The sequence below is a fragment of the Gossypium arboreum genome, chromosome 7 (genome assembly GCF_025698485.1).
Source record: "Gossypium arboreum isolate Shixiya-1 chromosome 7, ASM2569848v2, whole genome shotgun sequence".
Taxonomy (NCBI): domain Eukaryota; kingdom Viridiplantae; phylum Streptophyta; class Magnoliopsida; order Malvales; family Malvaceae; genus Gossypium; species Gossypium arboreum.
Genome location: NC_069076.1, coordinates 98,755,159 through 98,781,019, shown reverse-complemented (window position 1 = coordinate 98,781,019; position 25,861 = coordinate 98,755,159). Strand labels below are relative to the sequence as shown.

Genomic DNA, 25,861 nt, shown 5'->3' with positions numbered 1-25,861 from the left:
GTCGCTTTAAAAATCATATCTCGAGTTACAAAACTCGAAATCCAATTCCGTAAATTTTTCCTGAAACTAGACTCATATATATATCTACTAATTTTTTCTAGAATTTTGGTTGGGCCAATTAGTACAGTTTATTAGTTAAAGTCTCCCTATTTCAGGGTTCAACTACTCTGACCTCTGTGTATTACGAATCAGATATCTCCTATACAGACCTTCAATGACTATGCCGTTTGTCTCTAATAAAACTAGACTCAATAAGGAATCTGTACATATAAAGCGTGACTTCTAATTATCTTTGTAAAATTTATGGTGAATTTCCAAAGTCAGAACAGGGGATCCAGAAATCGCTCTGGCCCTATTTCACAAAAATTTAAACATTTCATAAAATATAGCTCATATACCTGTTTCGCTTATTCCATATGAAAATAGACTCATCAAGCTTCGATTCCATAACTTATTCATTATTTAATTCCATTTCTACTATTTTTAGTGATTTTTCAAACTCACGTTACTGCTGCTGTCTGAATCTATTTTATGGTAAATTTTACCTATTTCATGGTTTCCATGGATTAGCTAGCAATTTGACATACATAATACCAAATATGATCATGATTAGCCATTCCAATGGCTAATCATTATAAGCATTTCTATTTCCATACCACTCAATAACCATATCATAAGACCATACATATAAAATGATTATAATGCTATACATGCCATACTCAAAATATACAAGCCATTATGCCAAGATGGTATACGGATAGTGTGGCGTGCCTCCGACCGTTTCCGATTTCGAGCTGGCTTGTCAACACTACAAGGAATGAAAAGGAGGGAGTAAGCATAAATGCTTAGTAAGCTCACATGCAAATAGCAAGTAACATAACCATATAAGCAAACATAAAACATCATTTGCATAATCATCACCAAGACATTCATATCACCTTTTCATTTATCATCTTACCATATTGTTGTTATATCGAGTTTTCAACCCGAGGGTTAAGTACATACCTGTTCAAAGTATCCATTTCACAACACTTACCAATCGTCCCTTTCATCTTGAGTATTCCTCCATTTGAGTAGAACTTTACCCGTTAAACACATCGAATATAATTCGGATACATGGAAAGTTTGCACATAAGTGCCACATATGTAGCCAAGCTACCATGTAACCCGCCCATAAGTGAACTCGGACTCAACTCAACGAGCTCGGGCGTTCGCATCCGTAAGTGAACTCGGACTCAACTCAACGAGTTCGGATGCCTAGTTACATCTCACGAACTCGGACTCAACTCAACGAGTTGGACGCTCGCATCCATAAGTGAACTCGGACTCAACTCAACGAGTTCGGATGCTCAACCATCCTAGTGACATGTCACTTGTATCCTAATCTATTCCTAAGGTTCAAACGGGCCTTTTCCTCGATCTCACATCTTTTCCGTCTTCCACGGAATATCGAAATCGATACTTGGTGATAGTTCATACTCATCAAGTAATTCACATAATTACATATTATCAAACAATTATCACAAGTATAATATTTCATAATAATTATCATATCATTTAAAAACATTAAAACATTTAAAATAATAACTATGTGACCAACATTTACATATGAACTTACCTCGTATGCGAAAATGGCTATTTTACCATTTAAGTCCACAACTTGGTATTTTCCCCATTTTAGCCCGAATTTCAGTTTTCCTTGCTCTATCATTTAAAATATAGTCTAATTAGGACTCACATTATTCAAATTGACCCAAAATCATATTTTGGAAAAATTACAATTTTGCCCTAAACTTTTGCATATTTACACTTTTGCCCCAAAGCTCGTAAATTAAAATTCAGCCTATTTTCTTATGTTTTATGACATGCTGATCATTTTTCCTTCTATGGCAACATCAAATTCTCACTCTAACATGTACTTATGACTATTAGGTATTTTTACCGATTAAGCCCTTTTGCTCGTTTTCACTTAAAACCGAGTAGCACAAGTTGTCTAACATAATTTAAAACCTCACATTCTATCATAAAACACCAAAATACACAAATTTCACCTATGGGTATTTTTCCAAATATAAACCCTAGGTTAAATTATTGCTAGCATAAGCTAAATCGAGCTAGGGACTCCAAAAACGTAAAAATCATTAAAAGCGAGGCTAGAACGGACTTACAATCGAGCTTGGAAGCTTGAAAACCCTAGCCATGGTTTCTCCTTGCTATATTCGGCCATGGGGTTGAAGATGAGCAAAATTGGCTTTTAATTTTGTATTTTAATTCATTTTACCCTAAATGACCAAAATGCCCTTACTACTAAACTTTCCAAAAATTCCTTCCATGTCCTAATTTTTGTCCATAGACTTAGAAATTGGTAAAATTACTCTTTAAGGACCTCTAATTAATAATCTAATTCAATTTTATGCAAAATACTTCTAGAACACAAGTTTTACAATTTATTCAATTTAGTCCCAAATTTCAAATTAAGCACTTTATGCATAAAATTTCTTCACGAAATTTTCACACAATCATGCAATCATATCATAGACCTTAAAATAATCATAAAATAATTATTTCTATCTCGGATTTTGTGGTCACGAAACCACTATTCCGACTAGGCCCAAAATCAGGATATTACACTGCTGTTCACTATTTGCTTCTTCCGAATTTGGAGTATTCTGGACAATACTTAAATCTCGTAATCTTCTTCTACGCATTTTTCCTGCAATACACATAAAATAGTTAAAGTTTTAGTAACAAATTACAACAATAATAGTAAATATAAAATAGTTAAATTATATAACATGACCAAGATTAAAATTATAATATTACATATAATTAAAAAATCGTAAAATCTTACTGTATCATTATTCGTAAATATCTTCATCCACATCATGTCGAACCCATTGATGTTGTGTACTAGTACTAGAGATATTTTCATCTAAGTTTTGTTTTGGAAAAGGTAATGTTTCTGATCTTTCAACGATGTCATCTCTACTTCCATTACCCATGTAAAACAAGTCTCTAGGGGTGTTTCAGAGTACAACATACCAACCCTCATCAGTTGGATCTTTCGAATAAAAAACTTGTTTCACTTGAGAGGAAAATACATATGGCTCATCCATCAATTGTTGTCCAGTGTGAATCAAGCGAAAGAAATTCACCATTGTAAAACCAAATTGATATTTTTTAATTCCTCGAGCAGTATTAACATCAGCCCAATCACACCAAATAAGACAACTTTCCATCTGCCATAGTAATCCAACTCAATAATGTCGGTAAGAAGTCCGTAATACTCCACATTACCCTTAACCGAATTACTGTCTCTAGCACTAGCAAACTTGTAATTCAAGGATTAACAACAACTCCACAATTTTGAGTTTTCCTCATTCTCTCGCGATACTTTGTATGAAATCTGTATCCATTGATGAGGAAGGTACTATATCTTTTTATTACTCTGTTCGGACCTTGGGAAAGCCATTTAACCTCGTCATTGATGTCCTTCCCACTCCAAACCTATTGAATCGAAAGTAAATTGAATAATTATAAATGTATTATATAAAAACATTTTTATTTGATTAACTAAATTTCGCGATTATATGTAACTTATTAACTTTAGTTACATACCGTTTGGCTTAACCATTCATGAAAAGATTTTGTGAATAACTTATTAATATCTCGATGTTGTAATCTTCGAGAGCGTGCACGAGATCTCCAAATTTGTTTGTACTCACTATGTTAAAAACAAGTTTAATTGGTTAGAAGATAAATAAATCAAAATGACGAATATGTGAGGAAATTTTAGAACTTACTTGCGTAACGGTTCAAGTAAATCGTGGTGAAAAAGTACATATCGATGTGCTTGTATCCACGATATATCATCTAATTTTGCAATTTCAACTTTGCCGATTGGTTCTCCATAACTTTGGAATAAATAAGTTTCGGCCAAGTTATGATCATTGAGCCCAGCATTTCTAGTTAGTCTATTCAATCGTGTTTCAATATCTTCTAAATATCTAGAAGAGAAGGTCATGCACTCCTCTGCCAAGTAGCTTTCAGCAATTGATCCTTCTGGATAACGCTTATTGCGACAATAAGATTTCAATTTGCTTAGGAACTTAAACACGATATACAATATTTATCAAAAGTTGTAACTAAATGTATAGAGGCGAATGAATAAATACTTGACAAATAAATTAGCACCGTTCTATAGGATACATCCATCGATAAAAAACCGGTCCACCAAGTATTGCTTCGTGAGGAAGATGGATTACCAAGTACACCATAATAGTGAAGAAGGAAGGTGGAAAGATCTTCTCCAAATTGCATAAAGTTAAAGCAGCTCGATCCTGTACTTTCTTAAGTTCTTCAACATCTAAAACTTTGCCACAAATAGCTTTCATTATATTGGATAGTTCAATTATACAGGACGTCACTTTTTTTAACATGCAGCACCGTAAAGCAACTGGGAGTAAATCTTGCATCAAGATGTGGAAATCATGTGATTTTAATGAATATAATCTTCGATTTTTAAGACTCACACATCGAGATATATTTGACGCATATGTATCTGGGACCTTTATATCCTTTAACACCATGCAAAACACCTCTTTCTCTTTCTTTGACATTGAAAAAATAGAAGGCGGCAACCGATATTTCCCATTCGGAAGTACTTGAGGATGAAGATCACGCTGAATTCTCATGTCAACTAAATCAAGTCGACTTTGAAGATTGTCTTTTGATTTTCCATCGACATTTAAAATTGTCCCAATTATGTTCTCGCAGACATTCTTCTCAATATGCATGACATCAAGATTGTGGCGTAAAATGTTGTGGTCCCAATAAGTCAACTAAAAAAAATACTCCTTTTTTTCCACAAGTCCGCTTCATTAGGATCATCCTCTTCGTCAGATTCATCATCAGATTCATCCCTCGATATTCTCCTTGTTTGCGTGATAGGTGGTTGATTCATCTTCCCATAACTAAAGTTGATATCTTTTAACAAAAACAAGATTTCAGATCTAACGGTCTGCTCAGGAGCTCCTCTGTACTTTTCAGTACCGTCAAATAGAGTCCTCTGAAATCTAAATTTATGATTTCTATCTAACCACCGACGATGGCCCATGTAAGAGAACTTCTTCCCATTATACAACCATTTCGAACAAGTTTGCGCAGCACAACAAGGACAGACATAACGTCCTTCAGTACTCCAACCCGATAAATTAGCATAAGCTGGGAAATCATTAATTGTCTACAATAAACTGCACGTAAATTAAAGTTCTCCTTTCTTAATACATCATATGTCTCAACACCCGACCATAACTGTTTTAACTCTTCAATAAGTGGCTGCAAATAGATGTCAATATCATTTTGGGGACCTTTCTCTCCAAGGATAATCATTGATAAAATAGATGAAGATTGCTTCATGCAAATCCATGGAGGCAAATTGCAACGAACAAGCACTACAGGCCAAGTACTGTACGAAGTACTCATGATTTTAAAAGGATTAAAGCCATCAGCTGCTAGCCCAAGCCTCACATTCCGAGGATCGCTTGCAAAGCTTGGAAATTTACTGTCAAACGATTTCCAAGCTAAAGAATCAGCGGGATGCCTTAATAATCTATCATCGGTTCATTGATCATTATGCCACCTTATAGAATCGGCCGTTTTTGATGACATGAAAAGCCTTTGAAGTCTTGGTATTAGGGGAAAATATCGCATAACCTTGATTGGCTTCTTTCTTAAATGTGCCCTACCTTCATTCCCATTCACATCTTCTGTATTCGCATTCATCCAACAAGACTTACCGCAAACATGACAAGACTGTTGGTTCTTCTAATCACCCCAGTACAACATGCAGTCATTTGGGCAACTATGAATTTTATCGTATCCAAGGCCAAATCTTTTATTAGTCTCTTCATATCTTGACAAGACTGGGGGATTTTTGCAAACGAAAACATCTCTCTCAGAAACTCTAACAGCATTGTAAAAGAGTTTCTGGTCCACCCTCCCAAACATTTTAAGGGAAATAGATGAATACAGAAGGACAATTTCGAATATTTTGATCCCTCGTAAAGTTCTTCGTTCATTTCATTAAGTAAATTGTAGAACTTCGCCACTTCTTCATTTGCCTCCTCATCAGGTGCACTTGTTCCCGTTTCGCAAAAACATTTCCACCAATATTACAATTGTCGGATGCAATAAAGTTAGGTGGAAACGATTGCTCATCATGACTGTACATATTAAATGCATCCCGCAACATACCTTCCATGTCATCTTGTCTAACATACTGGTGGTAATCAGTATCAGGATAAGTTGGATTAATCGTTGAAGAAGTTCCACTAGATGTACACTCTCCATGGAAAATCCATTTTTATAACAATTAGATGCTCGTAGACAACTTCATGAAAATGCCAATTGATGTTGCCACACTTCTTACACGGGCAAAGAATCATATTCTCTTGGCTTGCATTTTGAAATGAAAAATTTAGAAAAGTTTGTACTCCATTTCGATAGGCATTGCTTACCCTTGACAATTTCATCCAACTCCTATCCATTTCGTAGTTCTTGAAATCTAAAGTTGACAATAAATTGCGTTTACTAAAATAGATAATATATATCAAGTACAAATTATCTAATAGGTGTAAACTAATTCAGGCAGGGGGATTTTGAAGTGTATATTTATGTATTACGTAAGTTAAGTAAGCTTAGTAAGTTATGTAAGTTATGTTATGATATACATTTATGTAAGGTATGTAAGTTGTGTAAGTTATGATATGATATATATTTAAGATATATATTTATGTATTTTGTAAGGTATATAAGTTATGTAAGTTATTATATGATATATATTTATGATATATATTTATGTATTATGTAAGTTTTGTAAGTTATTATATGATATATATTTAACATTAAGATAAATATTATTTCCTTTAAAAAAATTATTTTAATTAAATAAAATTTAAATAAATTTTAAAAAAATCACATGAATAAATTTTGTTCTCCAACTTGGAGCCTTGTTGTTGGATCTGCGTGGTGAGATAGTCCATTTTATTAATATCAAAATCACATGAATTGATTATTTTAGGCATTGATATCACAATATTTATTTATTTTTAATATTAAATTTTCAAATTTCTAAAGAAATCGAATTCAACTTTTATTTAATTGGTATTATTGTTGTTGTAGCAATTTCGAGAATACAAGTTTAAGTGCATTTAAACATATTCTTTTTACGTTTTAAGAATTAAAGAAAGGTTATAAATAAACATAGAGATTATATAAAATTTTATTATTTATTAAAATAGTTATGATATTGAACTTATTTTTATTAAAATAATAAAATTTTATTAAAATTTAATAGTAATTATAACTTATTCTTTTTACGTTTTAGTATTTGAATTTTTATTAAAATTTAATAATATTTATAACTTTTGTTGATTTTAAATTTTTATAATTTTTAAAAAGTAGGGCTTAATTTTTTTTGAAAAAGTTTGAGGGCCTTTTTGATGCATTTTGAAAGTTTAAGTACCCAATTGAGTGAAAAAAAGTAGGGGTTTAATTACTTTTTTTTTAAAAAAATTTGAGAACCTTTTTGATACATTTTAAAAGTTTAAGTACCCAAATGAATAAAAAAGAACAAGGAGCTTAGTTAAATTTTTTTGAAAAAAATTAAGGGTTTTTTCAACCTTAAGCAAATATAGAAACTCAACGATACTTTTAGTCATTTTTTTGGTTCAATCATGAATTGTCTCTTATATTGTTTAAATTGTGCAACAAAAATTCAATTTTTATATAAAAAATGGAAATAAAAGTCGAACTGTTGGATTAGACTTATTTCTAATTACAACATAAGCTCAATTTTTACATTAAACATTAAATCTTTTGATAATAATTAAAAAAAACTCAATTCAAGAGATAAAGTTAAATCTTTCCTCAAAGACATGGATTTACCACATACTTAACTCAACAATCATCTAATCCAATTTGAATTTTCTTCTTACCAAATCAAATCTTGATAAAGTCAATAGATGAGACGTGTCCATTTATTTTCCTTATTATAATTTTTATATTTTAATTTAACATTAATACTTTTTCTAATTAAATTATCGATATGAGTCTTCTTAAAATAAAATTTCTAACCAAAAATTATTTTAAAAGTAAACAAATTAGATTATAACAAATTGAAACATACAAACCGAATCTTAAACCTAAACATAGTAAAAAGACTATAATCATAATTTAACCTAAGACAAAGACAATCAATACTAATCGCAGTTACTTGTATTATTAATTTTTTAAATAATAAAAAATAAGTTCAATATCATAACTAACCTTTTGGCTATCTAGGCTTTCTGTATATTGCTTTAGTGTATGAAAAGAGCAGCAAATGAAGGTCCTGATAATTTGATGCCAAACTACTAGAAAAGAGCCACTCCAATGGATTTTCTATGCTTGCCCTTGAATCACCTACAACACCAAGGAAACAGGTTCAATCCGAAAGAGAAAGAACAAAGAAGATTACATTCTATGAAGAGAAACATCATAAAGAAGGAAAATAAGAAAAAATACTTGTCAACCATACGTGGTATTTTAGAAAATCCACAAAATTGATAAGTTGAAACCCACAAGTGACAAAGTAATTACTGTAGAAACTAGAAATCACAACATAAGTAGCATCGAAACCAACAATCTTCTCTATAAACAGCACAAAGGAAAACCAATAGAAACGCAAAATTGAACAAACCAATGGCAATTTTGAATAGTTCAATGACCAAAACAAAAATTTACTAATAATTTTGTGACTTTGAATGCAATTTACCTTTTATTTATTTAGGCTAAATCAATATTTAAGACTTAAAAGTAATAAAAGGCAGTACATACACAAGTTGACTATGGATTGACAAGCCAGCTTTTATTCAGTTTTGAGTAAAATCTAAGTCGTTTGCAGAAATGTAGAGCTGATCTAGGTTCAAGGCCAGCACTTGATGATCTTAATGCAATATATTATAATCAATATTCTATTTTTTTTTACAATTTAATATTTATCATAAATCATCATCACCATAAAAAATTTTCGTCATCTTCAATCATATATAAATGTATTAGTATCAAAACTTAAATCATTGCATCTACACTCTAAAAATTTATGTCTGCACAAGTATACTCACACTCAAGTTTGAGAACATAGTCAACAGTATCATGTAGAGAGATATAGAAGTATTTACTAACCAGAGACCCTGCGAAGAAAGCTGTGGGATTTCTTACTCCGAGTGTAAATCGCTCTACTGCAGATCAAAAAACAGGACCACTAGAAAACGTAAATTTTAATTCCACAAACATGCACATTAAAACCTCAAACATAATTCAAGAAATTTGTCTAATATGATTAAAAATATTCTAAAACGTTAAAAATATATATTTTTGATACAGGTATATCCGGATTTTCTTAAAGCTTCTTTATGTATTTTAGGTATCTTTAAAGAGACTATCTCTATATGACTATATCCATAGCCGGATATATGTCAGACATGAATATCATATCAAATAGCACTTCCCAATATGCAAAAAAAAAAAAGAAAAAAGAAAAAAAAAAGAGCAGAGTAAAGAAGCTCTTGTAACTCACTGAAGCCTATGAGATTGCCATATTTTTGAACAGCACGTCTAATTTGCAAAACCTTCTCTTCGCCGATTCCTAACTGTAGTCATCATCAACATTGAGAAAAGATATACATGATTATTGTGCAAATGCAAGAAAAGTACATGCTGGAATAGATGCATATAAAATCATGTCTATATAAAACTTGTTTCGGAATAAAAAAATTATGTATATATAGCATTTGCAAAAATCCATTAATATAGGATTTAATTATAGAAATTTATAAAGTTTCATTCATTGTATAATATGTTAAAATTAAATATATTAAAATTTACTAACATTTTTCTACCATATCCTTAGTTTCTTTGTGGGTACTATAGGCGTATGTTGTTGTGTTTTTTTTAACATGTAAATTTCATTCAATTTGATAGTACTTATGCCAGCTCCAACTAATTTTAATTACTCAGAAAAAACGTAAGTTTTACAAAACCCTATGACACAAAGCCACCATAAGAGATCACCAGAAAAAAAACTGAAGCATCCAAAAAATCTATCAAGCACTGAACTCGAAAAGACATCGTATAACAATGGTCACCATCAATATGAACAAACAACAGTTCTAGATGAACAAATATGATATTCATCACTTCAATTAACAAGTTCTAAGGAAACGAAAGTGCAAAATCTGAAGAGTTCAGTTAAAGGCTTAAAACGACTCCTTATAAGATGGCAAACTTGACAAGAGGAGTGAAGTCATACTTGATAAGATGACTCAATTGACACAAAAACAAATAAAGATTTATTGTATGACTAAGTTCATTTTTATTAGCATTAAACTAAACAGTTATTGTTTAATTTCATCCTTCAATATTTAAAACAATTGTTCATTGAAATTATATAAGAAAAATGAATGAAACAATATAATGAGGAATTGCTTACCCTTGAGGTTGTTGTAATCAAGATATAAAAAATTATGTATATATAACATTTGCAAAAAGTAGCAGCAGAAAATGTTGAATTTGTTTACCCTACATGGATCCACTGGCCATTACTAAATCAAGTCAATTGCAGCATTAAGCCCCTAATCTTTTTGGAGGCTACTACTTTCCTACTAATTTTACTCTTTCCCTTGTTTTCAGCTGCCAAAGCACATGCTCATCCATTAAATTAACCAACGTTTTGTTTTGTTTTATCAGTCTAATTGTTGTTTTAGTCCAAGCTTTATTGTAGTAGCAGCAAGTTAGTCACACACATATAAGCACATGCAGCAGTCTCCTAAGTAATATTTATGCCCTCAACAATGGGGTTGGATGATATAACAAGAAAACTAATTAATGACATATCAAGAAAACTGAACCTTCATTTACCTATGGTTGCGGCAGTGGAGAGCGACGACGACGCAGCAGTGAGGACGGCGGACGGTGACGAGTAGGTGGTCCGGTAGCCTCAGGAGCTTCGGATGCTTAGGGATTTGGGGGAAAATTTAGGGATTAGGGGAAATGTAGTGAATTGGGGGAAATCTGTTAAAGGGTGGAAATTGTGGAAATGGCTAAGTGTCGGGTATGAGGGGAGAATAAAATGTTAGAAAATAAAACGACGCCGTTTCAGTGACAAAATTTTAAACGTTTGTGGCGCTTTGGAAAAGCGCCACTAAATCTCATCTATTGTAGCGTTTGTATGGTAGTGCCACTAATCCCCTTCCAGCTCCAATTAAAACGACAGCATTTTAGTTAAAAATAAATACTTTTTGTGGCATTTTTTCAAAAACGCCACTAACCTCCATTTTATATTCATTTTTTTGTAATTAATTTTATTTGTTATCAATGTTTTTTTAAATCTAATGTTTAAATATATAAAGTTTATCTATTATATCTTAAATAATTTAATCTAAAAATTTAATCTAAATAATTTCATTTTTTCAAAAACACCACTACTCTAATATTTTAAGATATTAAAATTAATATTATCTCTTTTACAATTATATAAAAATTATTTAATATATAAATTAAAAATACTAATTTATCTAAACCCTAATACTCTAATTCATAAACACTAAAATCCATAACCCTACACATAAACCTTAAACCCCTAACCCGTAACCCATAACCCGTAACTATTAACCCCTAAACCTTAAATCATAATTCATAAACCCTAAACCCTAAACCCCTAACCCTATACCATAAACCCTAAAACCATAAACCTTACACATAAACCCTAAACCCATAACCCGTAACCTTTAACCCTAAACCTTAAACCCCAACCCTTAAACCATAATTCTAAAACCCTTAAAGTAGTAACTCATAAGCCCTAAAACCCTTAACCATTTACCCTAATTTGTAAACCGTAAACCCTAAACTATAAAGATAATTAATTCAATATTTTAAAATTAACACTATCTCTTTTACAATTGTATAAGAAATTATTTAATATATAAATTAAAAAATATTAATTAATCTAAACCCTAAACCCATAATCCCTAATCTCTAATCCATAAACCCTGAATCATAAAACATAAACTCTAAACCCCTAACCCCTGACCCTTAAACCATAATCCTTAAACCCCATAATCCCTAAACCTTAAAATAATAACTCATAAACCTTAAACCCTTAACCATATACTCTAAACCGTAAAGTACCCTAAACTATAATGATAATTAATTCAATATTTTGAAATTAATACAATCTCTTTTACAATTATATAAGAAAATATTTAACATATAAATTAAAACAATCAGTCATATACCAAAATCTTTAAAATTATTTTAAATAATAGTATTTTATCATTTTAACAAATATTTTTCTATATTTTTACTTTCAAATTTTTCCTACGTGTCATTATTTTTTTCGAAGAATTTAAATATTCAATTAAAAATAAATTGTATTTTAATATAAATAAACCACTTAAAGTACAAAAAAAAAAGATGAAAAGATTTTTTTATAGATCAGAATTTACGGCGTTTTCTCTAAAAGCGCCACTAAAAGCTCTACATAAGACGACGTCGTTTCACAAAATTTTTGCGGCGTTTGTAAAAAAATGCCGCTAAATATCAGTATTAGCGGCGTTTTTCATAAAAGTGTCACTAAAAGCTCTACATAAAACAACGCGTTTCACTAAATTTTTTGCGGCATTTTTGAAATCGCCGCAATAGATTAGTATTAGCGGCGGTTTCTAAAAAGTGCCGCTAAAGGTGTGTATATAGCGGCGTTTCTTATAAAAGAGCCACTAAAAAGCTCAATATAAGACAATGGCGTTTTGCAAATTTTTTGCAAACGCCGCTATATGCACACCTTTAGCGGCGCTTTTTAGAAAACGCCACCAATACTGATCTATAACGGCGTTTTTGTACAAACGCCGCTAATGCCACTGAAGCTCAGCTAAAACGACGGCGTTTAGCGTAAATTTTGCGGCGTTTTTTCTTGAAGCGCTGCTAAAGGTGAACCTATAGCCGCTAAAAACCTATTTTGCTGTAGTGCTTCTAGTTTCTAAGCACAAATTCGACTCAGTTAATTCCCTGCATAGTTCAAGATAGGCTCGTGGCGGGCTTTACCAAAGATGACGTTGTGAAAATACGAGTCAAGGTGGAGATTTGTTAAATATGACTCCTATTTTCAGTCAAATTTGAGAAATAATCTTTCAGTCAAACTCTGTTTACTTGTTTCAATCAAACACTGATTAGTTTAGATTATTTTATTATTATTTGACCTATGAATTTAGCCTATAAATAGGCTCTTTTACAACCTTAGAAAAATACACCTATTAGAGATTAGAACTCATAACACGTTTAGAGAATTTTGTGTTTACGTTTTGTGGGTTCTTTATTTTCGGGTTTTCGGGGTTTAGTTTTTATCTCCATCTTTTGTACTCTTCGTTCTTTTGCCATTATAGTAAAATTATCTTTGCCCGTGGTTTTTTATCCTCTTTGGAGGGGTTTTTCCACGTTAAATTTGTGTGTTCAATTTCTTAATTTATTCCGCTATTTTCTTGTTCATTGCTTAATCGGGTTGAAATCCTAACATCTTCTCTGTGGTAGTGTTGCACTTGGACTTGCCATGGCTTTTGAAGGAAATGTTTTATTTGCTGAAAACTCCTAAGGGATGATTTCCATCTTCATAGCCTTTAATCACCCTAAAAATAGCTAGGTTATCCAATTCTAAGATCACCTTCGTTGCGCCAAGGGACCAAGCATGGTGGAGGCCATCCAGGGCTCCCCGGAGTTCCGCATCAAACACCAAGCATTGCCTATCTTACGACCATAGCACCTTATCCATTCGTCAATAGCAATTCTTGTATCAATCTCTCTAGCACCACCCAAGTTAACCTTAAGCCACTCTTTCGACGGACGCTTCTAGCATATATCTCGATTTATCCGACTCACTGTATCAACACCAATTGCATTATCTTACAAGAGAGCTGTGCAAATCTCTTGGCACATCCTCTTGCTTGCCTCCAAAATAGTTTCAGATTCAATGTGTCATTAAAAATCTAGTTTTTTTTTTTTGCTGGAATCCCATAAGTTCTAGCACAAAATTCCAAAGAGAATATCCCAATGTTCATCCTGTTTTGCAAAATAACTAGGCTTGGAGAGGTTCGTAACAACCCATTCCATGATATTCATTGACATGAACTCCTCTACTTTTTAGGCTTTAACCAGATTGACCCAAATAGATATGGCAAGGAGACACCACCTCATTACATGCCTAACATCTTCTTCTTGATTGGTACTCTATGGGCAATGTGGACCATTGTCAAGCTCTTCTTCATCTATTCCTTGTTAGTTATTAATTTATTGTTGCAAATCATCCATAAAAAAGTTTTTACTTGTTGAGCACCTTATGTTCCCATATCCATCTCCATCTTTTGTCCATTGCTAATTAACGATTCCTTGTAAGCATTGCATAGGCCGACTTCGTAGAAAAGTTGAACTTTCTATCTTCTCTTCATCTAAGCTTGTCATAGATATCGAAATTTAGAGGAGGCCTGATTGCATTAATCTTCATAACAACATGATCTGGCAACAATTAAGCAATCCTCCTCATATCCCATTCGCCTTCATCTTTGACCTGGTATTAATCGGGGTAAAACCATTGGGGATATTGTCCAAAGATAAGCAAACATCCTTTAGAAGTTTAAACTCAGGCACCTAAGCATCTTTCTAGAAGTCAATTGAAGACCCTTTACCAATCTACCAGATTACGTGTAGCTTCACATCTTCCCGAACATTACCAATTCCTTTCCAATGCCTTGAAACATTCTTGTCTTTCAGCTTGTTGGGCACTAGTCCATCCATTTTATACTTGGATCGAAGAATTTGTACCCACAGATGATCCATTTTGGTGATCAGTGCAAAGGCAAATTTCATTAAAAGCGCATCATTCTGCGAATCAATATGCTTAAAACCGAGACCTCCATTATCTAATGGTAAACAAAAAGTTTCCCAATTAATAAGATTAATACCTTTGTTATCATTGGTTCAGCCCCAAGCAAAATTTCGTATGATACGCTCCATTTCAGGACAAACACCCTTAAGAATAAAAGAGCATTGCATGGGATAAATCGGAATGGCCGCCAAGGTAGCTTTGGCAAGTGTTACCCCAACCCTCTACTAATTACATCTTTCTCCTCATCTACTACATTCTTGGAGAAGTAGATTTGGGTCTTAGTATCCTTGATTTGATACCCTGAATGCTCATAAAACTACCGAAGAACTTCATAAATAACATTCATTTGATCTATAGAAGCTTTCACATAGGTCATTTGTAAAAAATAAAGGAGAGATGCAAAGATCATTTCTTGCAAGCTTGAATGGCTTCCACGTACCTTGCAACACTTTACTAGAAATGGACCGACCTAAAAGTTCCATATATAACACAAAGAGATAAGGCCGAGAGATCTCATTGTCGAATCCCGCGTGTTGGTTTAAAATCTTCAGAAAACCCACAATTTCAAATGATCTGCATAGAACAATACGTAACACAATGCATGATTACATCCAGCAGGTTACTAAGAATCCCAACATCCATCAATGTATCTCTGATAAAATCTCAATCTAGCATATCAGAGGTTTTTTCAAGGTCTATCTTGAGCTCCATGTCTGACCTTCGTCCTCATCAAATGGATGATTTCTTGTGTTATTATTATATTGTCGTGGATATTCCTCTCAGGAACAAAACTAGTTTGATTTGGCAATACCATTCCAGTAAGAAAGGATTTAGATGATTAATAATCACCTTAGCAACAATTTTATACAATACCATGCAGAGGCTGATTGGTCGAAATTGTTGGACTGTCTCATGCCTGTCGACTTTTGGTATCAACACCAAGAGAGCCGATTAACCAACCAGCCAGTTAGCCACCTGCCATAATCTTTTTAACGAAATCACAAACACTAGACCCAATTGTATCCCATTTTTTTTTGGAAAAGGATGCATTGAGTCCATCAATCCCTGGGGCTTTTGAAGGTTGCATTTCAAATATCACTTCTCTGATCTCCTCATCCAACACTGTTTCTCGTAAACACTCGAGTTCGACCTCAGAGAGTTCATGAAAGGATCCTCTTAGGCTGTAATCATGCCGTAGGTTGTCATCTTTAGTAAAGAGTTTTCCAGAGAAATTAACGGCATGTTACTTTAATTCATCCTAATCCTCACTCCAGACTCAATCAGAAATTTTAAGAGCCCTTATTGTATCCCATCGCCTCCTATTGATGGTGCTCACATGAAAAAATTTAGTATTTCTGTCTCCCTCAGCTAGCCACTGCAACTGTGATTTTTGTCTCCATAAGCTTTCCCCTTTTGGAAGAACCTCATCAAATTCTTTCTTTAAAATAACCTCTAAGTCAGCTAGGAAGCAAGAATACTATTTTTCTTGGGCTTTGTCAATGCCCGCTAATCTTTTCAGAAGAAACTGCTTTCTAGGATCAATACACCCGAAAACCTCCTTGTACAACCATGAACTTTAGCGCAGAACTCATCCACATTCCTTACCACATCCCTAGCCGTATGCCATACTGATGTAAGGAACTCCTTAAAACCTTCACAATATCTTACCGTATGCCAGTCAAAAGAAGATTTCAAGAAGTCCCATGGGTTGTCTCGGGCAATATCTAACCGTGGTACCATGGACACCAAACTTCACAAGCACGTAGCCGTTCCCGATGAAAGTGGTAACCTGGATTAGGTTATATGGGCTTTTGGCAACGATGTATAAGACAAGCTCATTAAAAGGGATTGGTGAGATGATTGGCTCGACGATGATGATTGATTATAAAACTGATAACAGTGGAAGGGGGAGATTTGCAAAGATGACAATTAACATAGATCTAAGTAAACCTCTAATCTTGAAAGCCATTAATAAAGGTAAAGTTTAGATAGTTGAATACGAAGTGTTGCCAAAGGTATGCTTTCAATGTTGGAGTTCTGGTCAGGATAGGTTGGAAAATATGAAACCCACAATTTGGTGTTGGAGGAAGTGCCTGCTCCTCCACCCACCAAATTTGTTGAGAGATAATTTTCATATTTAAGGTTTTTACAATTTATTATTTAGGCTATACTGTGGACAATATCTAGCACATTATAAAAGATTATATTACTTGAAGAATTATGTACGGGTGATTGGATTGACTTAGTTGACAAGAATATTTTTTAATATTCTTTTTTATCTTGTTTACTATTATAGTGGTTGTTTTATATGGATTGTAATAGATTTTTTTATACAAGTTTCTATAAACACTATATAATTAGATACTTGTAAAGATTTATGTAAAACCTTATTGATAGTAAAATTTTTGTACTGTAGTTTTACTTGCTGAATTTGCAATGAGTGAATTTAGTGATAAAAATATCGAGTCTTCAAAGTATGAGGGTGAAGGAATTTATCATGAGTGTGATTGAATAGGTTAATTTTGTGTTTAAGTGTTGAAAGGAGTGAATATTTTTCATTGAGTTAGACTTTGCAGACATAGAGAAACCGAATTGCATAAACAATCTTCTTGTATTCTATTTGTTTACTATTTGACGTTTGGTGCTTGGAGGAGTGCCCATTACCTTATGTACCAATTTAATTGTGCAGCTTTTGTTATTAGCAATGACTGAATCGTTGATAAGATAATTTCTCTTTAGTTCAAAAAACAGAAAGGAAGAAATTGTAATACCAGGATCCACCATGACTATAGTGAAAAAAAATAAGTCTGGAAAAGATCAATTTGGACTTTGGATGCTGGTTGATAGGCTAAGAAAACATAATGGAAGAAAAGGAAAGGAATTGTGAGACTCATCATTAAACTTAATCTCGTGAAACATTATTAGTCTCTTTTTGTTCACTAAAAGGAATTCAAATTAAGTCATTGATCGCACAAAAAATAAAAGGAAAGGAGAAGAACAAGAAATAAAAGAGAAGAAAAGAAAAAGTATAAAGACTAATCATGTAATTTTACTTAAAATTTTCATTATTGTGATATGAGTTTATTATTACAAATTATTCAGTAATTAAAATATTACAAATAAATAACATTAGCGACCATTTCATAACAAATTATATATTTATCTATAATTTACTTGAAAAAATATTCCTAAAAGTTCAAGGCCTTGAACTGAAACATCGCAAAGCCCATAAAAATGGTCAAAGAAACCCACAACTACGAGGGCCTGCTTAAGGAACTTCCACCATTTACCATATTTAAAGATAATTTATACCATTTTCTTTTAGTTTTTATTTATTTTCTATAAACCCTCTCCTCGTCTCTCCCGCCTACCATCCCTTATCCTTTCAATTTCATCTTCTTCTTAAACCCTCTCCTTCAGTTTCCTCCAGCTTCCCTTTCTTCAATCAATGAAAATGTCTTCTATAACCAAATCCATATCCATGGCGGACTCATGTTGCCTCGTTTGTATCCCTTCAGTCTTCACCACTTGTTCCAAATCCCCATCCCTCCTCTCCTTTCCCCCAAAACCAATCAATCTTTTCCTCTCATCATCCCATTCTTCAACCTCTTTGACCCTCAAAACCAGAACCCATTTCTCTTCTCTAGTTTCCTTTGTTGCCCAAACATCAGATTGGGCTCAACAAGGGGAAGAAAATGACACCACCATCACCATCGATGAGGATGAAAGTGAAACTGAAGAAGGGGAATCGAAATGGGAAAACGATGAAAGTGATGGAGCTGAAGCAATTTGGGGAACTGAAGGTGAGGATGCTGGCTTTGAAGAACAAAGTGGTGATTCAGAAGAAGAGGGTTCTGAACCTTCTGAGGAAGCTAAATTGTTTGTTGGGAATTTGCCTTTCGATGTTGATAGTCAAAGTCTAGCTATGCTTTTTGAGAAAGCAGGAACTGTGGAAATTGCTGAGGTTTAAGAGAAAATCTTTTTTTTTCTGCTTTTAAAATGTTTCAAATTCTTCTGTTTTTGGGTTTTTAGGTCATGAAAATGTTGAAAATGTTTTGTTTAATTCTGATTGCAGGTTATTTACAATAGAGACACTGAGCAAAGTCGTGGCTTTGGGTTCGTAACAATGAGTTCAATTGAGGAAGCTGAGAAGGCTGTTGAACAATTTAATCGTTATGTAAGTTCTTTTGTTTTACTTTTTTTTTTTTGGCTTAGATTTTCATATTTCTGGAATAATATCTATGATATTAAATATAAGGAAATAGGTTATTATATAGATATGTGTGTCATGGATGGTTAAAGCTCCAGTCGACATGGGATCTCCCTTAATATCCTATACCATATCGGGATATGCGACCAACATGAGTGTTGGACACATATTTAAAAGAAAATTGAAAATAGGAGCAACATAGCTTGGATACTTGTATGTTTATGACTAAAGTTTATTGGATTTTTTATTAAGTTTTTATAATGTATATGAAGTGTATCCCATAGTGTTTTAACATGAGCGTTGGACATGAACTCTAGCTTCGGGCCGATTGGCCAAGGGTGTTCACCTTGTACCTACAACACCGTAGGATCAAATAGTAGGAATAGCATGTTAGTAGTGTAGAGGGGGCATCGCAGGAATTGCCTGTTAGTAGTGTAGAGGGGGCTTTGATTTGCTTCTGCCTGTGGTGTTCGAGTTATATACCAAAAGAATAGAAGTGTTGGACTTTTAATTTTTTTTTTAAAACCGATTGCCGCATTTACATCTTTCTTTTGACTCGTATTAACTTTTATGGCCAAAATATGCCGCTTGTTCCTATGCTTTTGTAAACTTTAAGATCTAGTCCTTGTACTTAAAAAAGGTTAAAAATTAAACCCTTTTACTATTTCAATTTAAAAATCCTAATCTGACCATTAATATTGGGGCATTTTAGTTTCTGTCAATCGTATGCCACATGATATGAGGGCAGCCTAATCAATATCCCACATTGGCAAATTTTGTTAGAAAATGAAAATGATGTTAATAATTGGATTAGAATTTTTAGATCGGGAAAGTAAGATGATTTTATTTTCAAGTAAAGGACTAAATCTCAAACTTCATTGAAGTACAGAGATTGAGGGTGTATTTTAATCAACTTTTACTTTGATTTGTTGATTGATGTTAAACTCTAAAGTGGAATTTGGTGCTTGTGCTTAAATCATTGTTGCTTTCTTGTTTTTAAACAGGACCTTAATGGAAGGCTCTTGACTGTTAATAAGGCTGCTCCTAGAGGAACGCGTGTCGACCAACCTCCTCGTGTTTTTGAACGTGCTTTTAGAGTCTATGTAGGTAATCTTCCATGGGATGTTGACAATGCTCGACTGGAGCAAGTGTTCAGTGAACATGGTAAGGTAGTCGAGGCTCGTGTAGTCTATGATAGGGAGACAGGCCGATCCCGTGGTTTCGGTTTCGTGACTATGTCTTCGGAAACTGAATTGAATGATGCCATTGCTGCTCTTGACGGACAGGTATTATTAGTGTTCCCTCTAAAATTTTTGCTATATTGTTGGTCATAGTTTTCCATAAATCCCGAAGCAACACCATATCATATTCATAGAAGTAATTGCTTCGAGTCTTCATTTTTTAACATTCGTATCGAACCCATATTAAGATATCATCTTCTAAATACATAACTGTATTCAATACTTCAACCCAAGTTCGAGTAACATAGCTTAAACACGTTTTGAATTGTTGCAGAGTTTGGATGGAAGAGCAATAAGAGTAAATGTTGCAGAGGAAAGACCAAGGCGAGGCTTCTTTTGATGTTGAAAGGATTTAGATACATGATCTACTGCTGTTTGCTTTTTCCTTTTCATTTTTCCCAAATAACTTGTCCTATTTTTCCCCTTTTTTTAAGGTTAAATTTACAGTTTTTAGTATATTTGTAAGGAATATATATTTATCCATTGCTATGAAACCATCATTTAGAAAAGTTCTACTTTTGCTTGTTTTATCTGAATCAATACTAGAATAACACTTTGCCTTTTTTCCTTAGATATGGATTGTCTTGCAAATTACTATGTAGATACCTTTAAAATTTTTCTATATGAGAAAGTAGATGTTAAATGCAAATTGATATCTTTTTTTTTTCTAATACAGTGCTTTGAACTATTCATTATTTTACCTCAACTTTTAAATGAAAGGATAAATGTATTTGAGTGTACTTAAATTTATGTTTTTTTACATTGACAACAATATCGATGCCAACTGAGTTAAAATTCAAATAACAAATTTATTAATACAAAGTAAGGAATTACACAACCCTAATAGGTACCAAACAAAGAGGAATTTAAGTCTTTTTACATTGACAACAATATCGATGCTAACTGAGTTAAAACTCAAATGACAAATTTATTAATGCAAAGTAAGGAATTACACAACCCTAATAGGTACCAAACAAAGAGGAGTTTTCTTGAATACTGTGATCCCTAATTCTTCTTCCATATCCACGTCCTCAACACTCATTCCCTCAGACAATTTCCAATCAAACCGATATAAGCAATTTGCCACCACGAGCTGAAGAAGCATAATTGCGAAACTTGTCCCTGGACAACCTCTTCGTCCTACTCCAAAAGGAAAAAACTCCAAATGTTGCCCCTTGAAATCAACTGAACTTTTAATGAATCTATCAGGTCGAAAGTCATGAGGGTTTTCCCAATATTTCGGATCAGTTCCAATTGATTTCGCATTGATGATAACCCTTGTTTTGGCCGGGATCTCGTAATCTCCAACAACACAGTCCTTAATTGTTTCTCGGGGGACCAATAGAGGAGCTGGTGGGTGGAGCCTAAGTGTCTCTTTTATGACTGAGTGTAAGTAATTTAGTTTGGGAATGTCACTTTCTTCAATTTTGTCTCTTCCATTGCCAACTTTTCGTACCTCATATTTCACCTTCTCCATTGATGGTGGATTTCTTATCAGTTCAGTGAAGGTCCAAACCAGAGCTGAAGCTGTCGTATCAGTCCCCGCTATGAACATGTCCTGAAATCATTTCAACTCAATGATAAACATATACTATTGCCAAAGTTCTTCACAAGTATAATACCTATATTACGACACATATACGATTTGGGTGAAAAATAAAATTATATAACAAATATATATATGGAAAAAACTAACATAAATAACAAATGTGGCTTTGGAATTTTGGTTGAATCATAAAGTACAAATATTAAATTCAACATAGAGGCTTGAGCTCAAATCCTATTATGTATATATTTATTCTATATAAAAGATATGAAATGATAAAAACATAATCAAAATAATATTATTTTATTTTTAAAATAAAATATTTTATTATTACCTAACTAAATTGACATTAAATTAACTTATGATACTAAGCTTAATATATAATATGGATATAAAATATATCTTAAAATTCCAATAATATATATCTATATATAACATTGTCATATATTTCAGACCTCTTTGTAAGTATACATTTTAGATACATGCATGAAACCACGATAGGGTCTTTGAAATATATGAAAATGATGTTAATATTATATATCTAATCTCAGCTTCAAAAATATTGAGTTTAAATTTTATTTATATTTATAGATGATTAGCTCATGTCTACTTTTTCAAAACACATGTGATTTTAATAAAATATATTAAATATATATAAGTTATTTTACTTTCTAATATACAATTATATTATATATTTAGTATTTGTTACTTTGTATATAAAAGGTGGTAGTCAAATAAATCATTAAAAATTCATAAAAAAGTTAAAAGTTAGAAAAAATGTTTTAACCAGTTTGCGGGTCAATCGATCTAATCTTTAATCAAGCGCCTGGTACTCAATTAACTTTCGATCCAACCGCACAATCTAATATTGTTTAAACAAAATTAAAAAAAGAATAATTTAATAATATAGTTGGTGCCCCGATAAAAACTCTCTCGTATTAATATTACTACTTTCCATATTAGAGAATATTTTAATAATATCCCAACCAATTTGGTGTCTTAGTTAGGAGAAGGGATTGTATGAAACTGTGATTTCACGTCATTCTTATCCTTTTCCAATAGGAAAATGACAAATCATATTTTTTTTCTTTATTTTTAGTTTTTTTTTCTTTTGACAAAATTCAAATTCAACTAAAAATGCTTATATAACCCTTTTAAAATTTTAAACATCACAAGTTAATATAATAGTAAAATCACATTTTGGTGTCTTAATTTTTTTTGTGAGCCCTGAAACAATTTCTTGACTTTGCCTTTCGATACTATAGATCATATGTATATTTGTGTGAATCCTAAGTTATGATTTATTAACCAGGTATTTATCTACTCTAAAATTAACTTGAGTTTAAATCATCTTTGTGTATATAAATAAATAAATGCCATATATAATGATTTTGGCAACAAGCATGTTATATAGCATACCGAGAGGACACCCTTGATTTGCTGATTGTTAAGAGTGATAAGTTGACGTGCATCCTTTTGCAACCGAAGAAGAACATCAACAATGTCTTCATGGTTAGCTTTAGTTCTTGTCGGAGCAACATGGTCGGCAATTACTTCATCGTACAACTTGTCAAGTTCTTTGAAGTTCTTTTCAACTCTTGTTTCCATACCATTCAACTTATTCACCCACCACATCCATGGAAAGTAATCTGACACAACAAATTCTCCCACCAGATGCTGAATATCATGCAACACCCTATCGAATCTGTTCGTACCATCGTCACCTCCGCCGCCGTATTTTTTACCAAATGTAACGCGACATACAACGTCGTTCGACAACAAAAGTGAGAGTTTTTTAAGATTTACTGGGGCTGATGACGAGGAAGCTATATCAATATGATTCACCATTGCTGCAACTTCTTCTTCTCTTATAGTTCGAAACGATTGGACCCTCTTTGAACTAAGAAGTTCCGTTATTGCTATCTTCCTCATTTCCCTCCATAATTCACCATAAGGAGCGAAAGTTATACTGTTATATTCATAACTTAGCTTCTTCGCAACGTATAAATTAGTAGGTCTACCAGAGAAGGCGAGATCATGGCCGCCGCCGGGGCCTTTGAAGATCGCCATTGCCGCATCTGCGGAAGAGATAACCAGTGTTGGAATGGCACCGAGTTGCAGAAACATCATCGGCCCATATTGTTGGGAGAGTCTTTGAATGGATTTATGGGATGAGTCACCGAGTTGGTGTAGGTTGCCTATAATAGGGAGCTTCCATGGACCAGGAGGAAGCCTTCTTGTTCGAGCTTTGTACTTAAACACCAATATTAGTGTGAAAGCAATGAATGAAAGCGTTTGGATAAACTGAAAATCCATGGAGTAAGATTTCTTAACAATGGGTTTTGGAGTTTGGCACGAAAAGGAATGGAATTTAAAGGATGGATATGATATTGACATTGGTTTGGAGTAGAACATGTATTTAAAATGTTAGAAAATTGGCACTATGTTCGTGACCGTCGAATAATCAGCGGTGGTAAATAGCAAATTGGAAATGTAGAACCAATCAATTTGTGCAGTTCATAAACTAGTGGGCACAAACCAATACCGATATGATGGAAATTGAGATATTTTTAAACCGGTGTCAATATCATGAAAATTGAGATAATAAAACAGAAAATTTCATATCAAGTTGGGAGTTTTTGATTCAAAGACTCTCCGGATAACTTAAAACAAATGAGATGATGTGATGTTTTGGAAAGCATGAAGATATTTTTACAATGTAGGGTAGAGATCCTTCCATCTTTGGATCATAATGTCTATTGACTTTTTTTTTTGGTCGGAGGGGGGTAAAATTTTTTTTTTTTTTAAATCAGATAGTAATGTTGATAAAATCTATTACAACTCAATTGAAGACCCAAACTACTCTCATCCTGTGGAGACTCTTTATATCTCATTAGATGCTCACGAATATGGATATGGATACGGAGACTAGTAGTTCTCCTTGCATGAAAGAGCCAACGATGGGGAATTCATTTGAACATTCCAATGATCCCCGATTGATACATGGAGGAAAGAAACGATGGTGTTTGAACAAAACCTTGGAATGGGATTCCGCATTCAGATGAGCCTGTTGGACAGGCAACTCAAGTTAATGATCTTATTTATCAACCAAAGCCATTCTTGGATTTATAGAGGAGTGGGAAATAATAAATTCCTTCAAGTCTATAAGGAAATGTTGCCAATATTAACCCAAATATGCTTTGTTTGCTGGAAAAGAAAGCTGCATTGGGCACTTGTAGAAACTTGGACAGAAAAAATGTGTGTAGATAGAAGTTTTGGGGTACCTACACAACGGTTTAGAGGTGGGTTAGTTCTTCTTCGAAAAAAAAAGTTTGATTGATATTGTTATCAATAAATTGACTAATCAAGTAATACCTATTATTCGGTCCGATATTGCATGTCGAAAAGAGATGTCACAAAGACACTTTTTCACTATTACAAAATTTCTTTTTAGCAAGCTATTATTTCAATACTAGTTATAATTAGGTAAATCAATTTTCAACAATTAGAAAACATGAGATACATTTTAAAATTAATTTGAATAATTTTTGAGGTGTTTGGACAAGCTCAAAACATAAAATGGCTCTAAAAGTTTAAAACAATCGAAAATACAAGTTATACATGTGCAATAAAGTCAGTTTTGAGACTTGAACAGAAAATCTCATGACTTGGAGGGAAAGCCTCAATACTTAGCTCCTAAGTCTCGAGACTTGATGCAAAGGACCTAAAAATTAGTTCAAAAACACTTCAAATTATCTTCAAACAACATCAAAACATGCTACCAAGTTCCAAATCACTTAAAAACTTTATCGAAGTACATTTAAACTCACATTCATCTCATAAATATGTTTAAACCATATAAAAGGCCAAAACTTAAATTGGAATCAATGTAA

The 25,861-nt window shown here is 32.9% G+C and overlaps 2 protein-coding genes and 1 long non-coding RNA gene across 3 annotated transcripts; 1 reads left to right on the top strand and 2 right to left on the bottom strand.

Moving 5' to 3' along the window:
* Nucleotides 1-1,682: 1,682 nt before the first annotated feature.
* Nucleotides 1,683-8,454, bottom strand: LOC128295310 (uncharacterized). Its single transcript, XR_008285669.1, has 3 exons — nt 8,329-8,454; nt 2,632-2,713; nt 1,683-1,704 (listed from the first exon to the last, which is right to left on the bottom strand). It is a non-coding gene; the product is annotated as an uncharacterized LOC128295310 (long non-coding RNA).
* Nucleotides 8,455-18,278: 9,824 nt separating this feature from the next.
* On the top strand, nt 18,279-20,931 carry LOC108458608 (28 kDa ribonucleoprotein, chloroplastic-like). The gene is made up of 4 exons (XM_017758020.2): nt 18,279-18,935; nt 19,047-19,148; nt 20,186-20,467; nt 20,697-20,931. Exons 1-4 carry the CDS (start codon nt 18,420-18,422, stop codon nt 20,760-20,762), a joined length of 966 nt encoding a protein of 321 aa, XP_017613509.1. The 5' UTR covers nt 18,279-18,419; the 3' UTR covers nt 20,763-20,931.
* Nucleotides 20,932-21,211: 280 nt separating this feature from the next.
* Nucleotides 21,212-24,423, bottom strand: LOC108476064 (cytochrome P450 71A9-like). Its single transcript, XM_017778134.2, has 2 exons — nt 23,388-24,423; nt 21,212-21,980 (listed from the first exon to the last, which is right to left on the bottom strand). The coding sequence occupies exons 1-2, from the start codon at nt 24,381-24,383 to the stop codon at nt 21,372-21,374; spliced, it is 1,605 nt and encodes a 534-aa protein (XP_017633623.2). The 5' UTR covers nt 24,384-24,423; the 3' UTR covers nt 21,212-21,371.
* Nucleotides 24,424-25,861: the final 1,438 nt, after the last annotated feature.

What these genes read in the sequence shown, in the direction of transcription:
- LOC108476064 (XM_017778134.2), bottom strand. Translation starts at nt 24,383, where the DNA reads ATGTTCTACTCCAAACCAATGTCAATATCATATCCATCCTTTAAATTC. An exon ending in AAATCAAGGGTGTCCTCTCG is followed by an intron (nt 21,981 to 23,387) that starts GTATGCTATATA and finishes AAATGATTTCAG; the next exon opens with GACATGTTCATAGCGGGGAC.
- LOC108458608 (XM_017758020.2), top strand. Translation starts at nt 18,420, where the DNA reads ATGAAAATGTCTTCTATAACCAAATCCATATCCATGGCGGACTCATGT. An exon ending in GAACTGTGGAAATTGCTGAG is followed by an intron (nt 18,936 to 19,046) that starts GTTTAAGAGAAA and finishes TTCTGATTGCAG; the next exon opens with GTTATTTACAATAGAGACAC. An exon ending in TTGCTGCTCTTGACGGACAG is followed by an intron (nt 20,468 to 20,696) that starts GTATTATTAGTG and finishes GAATTGTTGCAG; the next exon opens with AGTTTGGATGGAAGAGCAAT.